Genomic DNA, 8670 nt, shown 5'->3' with positions numbered 1-8670 from the left:
ATTTAACGACTATCATGTCGCCTATTCCTGAATTAATCCGTTCGGCTTACGCCAAGGATGAACAGTGTGTAGCTCTGCTACGAGCTTTAAAGAACTCGGATTCAGGTATTAAATTGCCGGCATGTTTCCGTGCAAGGTTACATCGATTTTATATCGATATCAACCTGTTGCTTTATTGCACAGACATCGCGGACCCTCCGCGTGTCGTTGTTCCTCATGAGGAGGATTTAAAGTACGGAATCCTCAATGAGGCACACGATACTGTCCTTGGTGGTCATTTCGGTAGATAAAAGACCTACGGCTCTAAAAGCCAGAGTTATTGGTGGCCCAAATTTTATAAATGGATCAGCTCATATGTTCGCACATGCGAAACATGCCAACGGGTTAAACCCTCGGCGCATGCTGCTGCGCCGCTGGCGAGTCTTCCCGTCCCCATAGGTTGCTGGGAGTCCATTAATATGGATATTGTTTTTGGGCTACCGTAAGATTCAGCTGGTAACTCCGGTATAGTGGTCTTTGTTGACCGTTTGAGCAAAATGGCTCACTTAGCGGCGGTGCCGGATTCCATTGATGGAGAGGGTACAGCTAAGCTGTTTATCGATCGCGTGTTTCGACAACATGGTTTGCCAGTGGCAATTGTCTCTGATCGGGACCCCTAGTTCACGGGTAAATTCTGGAAATCAATTTTCCGAGTGCTTGGCACCAGATTGGATATGTCCACTGCGGACCATCCGCAGACCGATGGTCAAACTGAACGTGTCAATCGCGTCATTGAAGACGTTTCACGCAGCGTGTCTGCTCAGACACCAAAGCGCTGGCGCTCAATGCTCCCAGTGGTTGAGTTTGCGTTAAATAACGCTGAACATGCCTCTACAGGCTATACTCCGTTCTATGTAAACGGTCTTACCCACCCATGCGTTCCATTAGCGATACCACTGCGTGGTTCAGGGCTTGGTGGGGGAGAATTGGGCGATAGGCTTGCTGATATCAGCCCTGTTACCGTTCGGAAACAAGTAAGCGAGTTTCTCGCGACGCGATTTAGTGTCTTAAGACATGTAAGGGATACGATGGCTGAAAGCCAAGACAAACAAAAAGAAAAAGCAGATGCCAAAGGCAGAAGCTGTATTAATTCTTATATGGTCGGAGACCGAGTTTTACTAAACGCTAAAAACCTACCTACCGACTTGGTTTCCGCAATCTTCAAGACCAAATTGCGCCCACGCTTTATTGGACCATTTACGGTCGTGGCCAGAAGGGCCTAGCTTATACGCTAAACCTTTTTAGCAAGCTGCGTAGACACCCAGTGTTCTACGTTGGCTTGCTTAAGCCATATCGGGACCCTTCCCACGTGGACTTGAAGGCGTTTGCGCCGAGACAGGCGGTCGTGCCGCAGATTGTTGCATCCTCACCAGGAAATCGAACTGGGCCTCTAAACCAGGTTGCTGACGCTCCAAAGGCGAAATACGGTTCTGAACCGCCTCAAAGGAGCTCTCAACCTCACGAAGAAGTTGTACCTCGTGCTTTAGAGCATCAAATGCTTCCGCCGAAATTTCGGCCCCCTCCCGCGCTGCTTGATGCGCGGGGTTACTTCAGTTTCCTGTGGAGAAATTTTTAAAGCGACGTCGTCGTGATGGTCAATACCAGTATCTGGTGAAGTGGCTAGGGTACCCCTCTTCTGAAAACTCTTGGGAATTCGAGGTACCTCTTCGGCAAGATTGCCCGTACGCCGTTGACGTTTTTGAGCGCCAAGCTCAGGGTCAACTTGCGTCAAACGACGCTTCCCACCGCTAAACGTGGGATTAGGTGGATCTAAAGCATCAGTGCGGCTTCGATCCTTGGTTGTACGGTCAACCGAAGCACTGAAATATCGGCTAGGCCTTTTTTCGTTTTGTGGCATAAATGCCGAACGTGACTGGCCTTTGGCCTTAAGCTTAGCGAAGTCGAAGCGAAGCTTCCGTTCCAAACGAACATCACCTCTATCCGCAGACTCCCTGTTATTTCAGATATTACGAAGTTTGCGGGCCCGGTGAACCCAGTTCTCAAATGAGACTTCGTTTTCGCTCCTTGTTTCGTTTGGAAACAAAACGATCGGAATTTCCCTCATGGAGGTCACCGAAGCCCCACGGGCTTGACCACGTAAACGCGTCAGATACTGGCTTCGCGTCATTACCTTTGGCGTAAGGTATTGCTCATGAAGAGCGTCGCGGGCAGCGATCTCCTCCGGCGTCCTCACCGGGTCACCAGAGATCCAGATGACCAAGCTATGACCAGCTATCTCTTTGAGACGCTCATCCGCACTAAGCGGAGTGAATCTATATTCACTATGAGCTTAAGCTTTTGCTCTCTCGGCAGCTCGACGACGAGCTCTTTCCTCTATGAGGATTATCTTATCTTGCTCTTCATCGAGCGGATTCGTAATGTTGTTCGACTCAGGGTCCCGTGTCCTGCTCAATGCAGTTAAGACATCAGCGGCACCACGTTCTGGGAACGGATTCGGGGCCCGCCGACGTTCATCCGGAGGAGAAGGCGTGAGCGAACGCCGCTCTTTTTCCTCCTCCTCTAATTGAGAGTGACTTTCAAAGTCCACCATTCCCTCATCGTCGCGGAAGGTGCTCAGAGTCTGTGACTCACGTTTGATGGTCATTAGACAAAGGAATGAAAAAAACACAACCGAACGGTTAGCTGTTTAGGTTCCAACCTCAAAAAGGGAATGAAGCGAATGTTGTCACTCGTTGTCAACAGTCTGATGGGGGAAGGTGTAATCGGGTACACATCTGTTGGAGAATTGTTGTTGTGGTACATTTACTTTATGGGTAAAATACCTTTTATCTAATTTTAAAATAGTTAGTTACTTAAATCCCATTTATTATCGGTAACGAGTACCGCAACAACGGTTCTCCAACCGATGTGTGCCCTATTACAAACAAGGCGCTACTAATATTTTCAAAGTTGATCAGCTTCCGGCAATGCACTGGAGCAAAGCTGAACGAGCTGCCAGAATCGATCATCGCTAATTGCTTTTTACACACTGGACTCTTGACAATCGAATACAAGCGCGCATTGAAGCGGACATCGACACGAGAAGATCGAAGATGCGATACGCCCTATATATTCGCCATTCCAGGTTAGTCGCAAGCCTTCTAAATCCAATCAAGGAAGCGCAGGAGACGAACGGTGAGCTGACGGACCACGAGCCAGTAGATTTGGTGTTAGGCAAAGCAGACGAAACAAATCCCGAGGTTTTCGACGATAACGACGGGCTAGACGAAGAAAGTTTGTCAATTTCAGTTCAGCTGAATGTTGTGAGAGTTGTGGGAAAAATACTCAACGTCGATAAGAAAGATCACAAGCAGCGCTGAAGGTTCTGCGTGATCTATTGCGCAAAATTCGCGCACAAAAAACACGCTAGACAACCCTAGATTTTGGCTTAGAAATATATAGTTTTTTCTAGAAAAATGTCCTGCTAGAATGTTATTAAGTATCATATACCAGAGGATACCGGTTTTGGCCATAGGAGCGGCATTGGTAGACAAAAATAGTATTGATTATCGAAAGATTTATTTTGGAGAGCAATTATTGGAGGTTAGACTAAATGTATTAATATAGAAAACAACTCAGATGCTGAGTAATTTCAAATCTTATTATTGTTCATGACAAATTACAATGTGGCATTTAATTACTTCCAAAACAAATTATTTTTTTGGTAAATTCTCGCTCTTTGAAAAGCTCTTTGAGCGACGAGAAAAGCAAGCCAAGACTACGATCACAGCAGCAGATATGGCGACAAAAAGTCCAGCAATCGCCAAACTGTTGCTCCAGTCAATAACTACATCCAGAAAAATGTTGCGACATTGGCCATAAGGAGTTCCCTCGTAAATTGAATCAGCTGCTCCCGTCGCAAGAAACGAAGCACACCAGTGACCTGTTATCAAATTTCTCGGACATTTGTTTTCCGCCCATGTGAGAATCTTGTCATACCTTGTGAATTGGGACGCCATATTGCAAGCCTCGCATACTGTCGATAGACCGTCAATCATGGCAACGGGCTGAGCACAAAGAGATACGATGCCAGTAATTTTAGGCAACACGCTAATTAGCGTAGTTGAGGCGTCTGGAAAAAAAGTTATGTATGTCTCCTCCGCTGTAGCGCTGTTGCAGAAGTAGTATCCCTCGGCGTAACAGTACACTTCATTGAAAGTTTTAGCCAGCTCATTCTCCTGATCGTTAGCAGGAAACGCGGCCTCCTCCCAAACTTTTGCTTTGTTTTTGAATGCGAAGGCCGTGCCTACCAGCACTCCAAACGCCGAAGTAGCGACGACCATGACAACGGAGTACAGTAGGAGCACCAAGCGGTTCTGAACGATAGCACCGACAATACCCAGCAACCCCAACGCCATAGCTCCAATTCCCAAAAGCTGAATCACAGTCGTAGCCGTTACAGCAACAGACTCGTAATCCGTACCCACGAGGGCATCATCCCAACCACTGTCTTCAAGCGTCAATTTATATCGAAGCAGTATGGCGCCTGCAACGATAAAGGCTATATTTACTAATATCATAAGGCTGCCCGCGGTTGTCAATCGACGCATTATAGTAGAGAGCTTGACGGACTGCGCAGATGACGGCATGATCTTTATACTTCAGTGAAAGAATGTAAATTTTGTGCGGATTATAATTTCTAAGTTTACATGTCCCTCAAGAAAATTAATATTTTACCTCATCCGCTTTAAAGCATCGCGTCAAACGGGGTGGCTTGCTGCTTGCTGCGACAATTAGTCACGCAGCTGGTGATTTTGTCGCCATTGCGGTGCTGGGACTCTTCATTCTATAACATTCCTGAAATTGGTGATGCTACTGGTGCTTATGGTCCCTATTTTCGACCCAAAATTGGCCCCCACAAGCGAAGGGGGCCAAATTTGACAAGCCTTCAATAGAATTGTATAATCTTTAAGTATGGCAGTCTTGAATACACCGACCATGTTAATGCTCGGCCTGCTTCGCCACCACGCCTTATTTGCCAATTTTACAAAGAAGCCAGCGCCAGCACGCTCTTCAAAGACAATGCATGTGAGTATGGAGAAAGTCGGTAGAGCATGTCATTCAGCACGTGCCGCAGTGCAAATATGACATCCAATGTAGCCGCTTAACAAATTTTTAAATGAAGCGTCCACATAGTCAGGATTGGTTGCTAGATTTAGCGCTTGCAAGCTGGACAGACAGCTAAACTTTTATGAGAAAACTGTCTTTACGGTTGATACGCGAGAAAACAAGCAGTGTAATGTCGATTAACCTTGAAGTATTCAACTTTGTAAGCTTCACTATCAGTCGTAATTTCTACACGCAAAAAGTTACCATTGAAGGTGTAACGCCCAAAAAAATGACGTTGGTTCCGCTGAAAGTCCCCACGCAAGCACTAAAGAAATATCACGCTGGCGAGACTTAAGTTATCATTCCATTGACAGAATACGGTGAATATGAGAAAAGCCCAAAGCTCGCTAGAAGATATGTCTGACTCTTTGAGTTAGGCGGTGTCGAACGCAAAGTATAGAACTTTTTATAAACTAGTTAATTTTTAATCCGTCGGGCATTTTCTACGTAGGTTCAAATCCTACTTTTTATTAAATTTATCTAAAAGAAATTATGAGAATGTTTTAATTTCTTAATAATTTTTTCAATATTTTATACTCTTCGTATGTTAGTTCCATGTTTTGATCTTGATGTTTTTCTAGAATAGATACCTATTTTCTTACATTTTTCTAATTTCATATTATTTTTCAGATCAATTGGTATATTTATTAGGAAGGCGAGTCGATGTGTGCTCTTTTACGCCCTCAACCCGTCGGCGGGCTACCATATATGCGACAGTATGGCGGATGACAGGTCTTCAAATTGGACAGGAATTAATTGTATGCACCACTTGGTCGTCTCTTATTAGATTGTTATCCAACATTTAGAAAATTGAAAAAAACATGCATGGCTCATTTTAGATTGCTGAATAATATCGAGGAATTTCTAAAAAAAAAATACTTGATTAATTCAATTTTTTTGTGTTGCTTGACTTTAGATTATATCAGGTTTGGCAACCAACTGTTGCCATCCGGTTTTACTAGAAAAGTAATTTGATTTTAATAGAATCAATCCACTCGGATAATTTTTGGAGCGATATTCCTGATAGAATACTCGGCATTCGATACATGCATTTGCTGCAGCATTTAATTACACTCGCAGCCTTGAAGCGCCTTTATGCCACAAGTGAATTCGAAGAATATAGGCGACAATTAAGGTCCTCAAACATGAAATACAATATTTTGTGAGCGTGTGATGATTGTGTTAAACCGGTCTTCTTCACTCCGCGCGGCTTTCATTAGACGGGCGAGCCACAATGACAGACTGTAGTAGATTGATTAGCTTAGTTGCAGATACGCTAGAGTAGATATTGATACGTCAGTGCGCCCCGTCGAGCAGCAAGATTATGAATGCAATCACTATGCGATCGTAATTATAATGATCATTCGCCCATTTCGAAAAGCGTTAACAGTAAAATGCTGTAAGCAATTAAGCTTGTGCCACGAATCTTAGCATCTCGCGCGTATGTGTTGTGTTTCCAAAATGCGTCTATTGCACCAGTGCCGCGCCTAGCGCAACAACACATTTGATAGCGATCACGATGAGCTCGCTCACGCACTTGACGAGACAGAAGCATACACCCATGTTGTTAGCGACGACTGAGAAAGAAAGACAAAGTGCTGACACTGCCCGCATTTACCATTTCGTGGGTGTTGCCAAAGAGCCATCCACCAACTATTCCGGTCCATCATGCAACGAACATTTCAGTTATGAAGCCAGACGCCATCAGTCGCAGAGACTTCAAGGCGGCCAGCGTTACGCATTAAGGGGTACAAATAGCGAAGTTGCTGCTTGAGACAGATTGTGTTCAGTATGCGCGAAGACCAGACCGCTTAATAGCCTAGGAAGTTACAAGGAACATCGCAAGACAATTACATTTTATATATGCATCAGCACGCTTCACAAACATCGTGCATGTTCATGTCGCGGCGACACACGCAGCACGTCATAGTGTTAAAGTCACAAATCCGACCACAAAGATAATAGTTGCTTACAAGACCATGGACGCGCAGCACGTCATACTGTTGACAGTCACAAATCCGACCACAAAAAAATAGTTGCTTAGAAGCCCTGTGGCAGTAAGTGTAATTAAGGCACGCTTTGCCCTTAAACTGCTTCAACTTTTTGAGCAAGTATATACACACCAAGCCATATGTTTGCATTAGACTCGTAATGTTTTTGGGACTTGTTATTATATAACGGATGCCCCTGCGTCGCTGTGGTGACGAATCGAATGTTTGACATAATGCATAAGCTCCGTGGCTACCACATTTTTCCTTGCGCCTGCTTTACATTGCGTGATAGGTGCACAAGCTTTAGCCTCTTATTTTTTATATTCAAGCTTTACTGAGCAATCATCCAAAAAGGCCTTTGCGTTGAATCTAACAACAGTCTGCTTATTCTTATTTCGGATATTTCACCCTCCATAAAACCAAATTTTTGGGAAATTAAACTCTTTGGCTGGAACTTTGATACGAAAGTTGCCCTCTCGACGAGGCGAGCTTACAACGCCTTGACCGGAGCACACATTCTACGTAGTGTTCCTTTGCCGAACACATATGTCGAAACGCCGCAAAGCGTCTTGTATAAATACACTGTCACGCTGGCTGTTGTAAAGCTCCAAAATGGAGAGCAACATGATTAAACGGAGCCCGTGCATGGTGCTGAATTATCATTTGTTGGAAAGATATGGCTTTCATTGGCGTGTGCTTAGAGTCTAGTGCGTCTCATAAATACAAAATACTAATCAACCTAAAAATTCGTCGTGCCTCTGCCGACGATACAACGGATGAAATTTGATTTTCACCTTTTAGAGGCACCATTACCACGTTGACTCAACCCTTCCGCTCCAGACACCAGATGCAATTCTGGTTCAAGTTTTCTAGAATAGACCAACCCCGTAGCTCCACGAGCGTTAATCTCACGATTTGAAGCCTACATTTATGGAGAAATGAGGAAGCTCGACTGACGTTTCTCCGCTTTGCCAGCTGCCGATCATTAAAGAGCGCCAGATCAGCCTATCAGAGACCCGTTGACGTCCAAAAATTTGCTTGGCCCTAAGGCGTGTGTCTACTGCTGAGTGCTAAAAGTTGTTCTGCTAATGAGTGCATATTTCACATAATGTAGGCATACATCTGGCAGATACAATGAAGTGGAAGAGCCTGTCACCATTTTTGCCAGACTGTGGAAATTTTGAATTTTCCCGCTGGCCCAACTACTTCTATGCCTACACGAAAGCTGCTGCTACGAGGTAAATTGCTGTTCAGCTGTTAATAAGTTTCTAGCTCCACCGTTTCATGTCTATATACAGCATCGAAACTTTTAGAATTCATGCAATGAGCATTGCATGGAAATGTTCATGCTGTTATAAAAATTGGTAGATTTTGCCCAATGAAGACACTAACCACCAGCACCTTGACATTGCCATTGGATAAACTAAATCGTCAGGAGGATCGCGCAATGAGTTTATATTCGAGAATTTTAACGTCAGTGAAGTATCGAGCGAATATAATTGCTCAATGTATGTTCAGATGAAGGGGAACG

General features: G+C 44.5%; 1 protein-coding gene across 1 annotated transcript; it reads right to left on the bottom strand.

Annotated features, from left to right (window-relative positions):
• Positions 1–3692: 3692 nt before the first annotated feature.
• Positions 3693–4628, bottom strand: CCR75_005257 (uncharacterized protein; the record flags this gene model as incomplete). The annotated part of the gene is made up of 1 exon (XM_067963339.1): positions 3693–4628. One exon carries the CDS (start codon positions 4626–4628, stop codon positions 3693–3695), a length of 936 nt encoding a protein of 311 aa, XP_067822573.1.
• Between the last annotated feature and the right edge of the window lie 4042 nt (positions 4629–8670).

This window comes from Bremia lactucae, assembly GCF_004359215.1.
Source record: "Bremia lactucae strain SF5 chromosome Unknown BlacSF5_NotPlaced_17_SHOA01000003.1_2250557bp, whole genome shotgun sequence".
NCBI classification, from domain to species: domain Eukaryota; phylum Oomycota; class Peronosporomycetes; order Peronosporales; family Peronosporaceae; genus Bremia; species Bremia lactucae.
The sequence above is the reverse complement of the archived record's forward strand: the minus strand, read 5'-3'. Positions and strand labels throughout refer to the sequence as shown.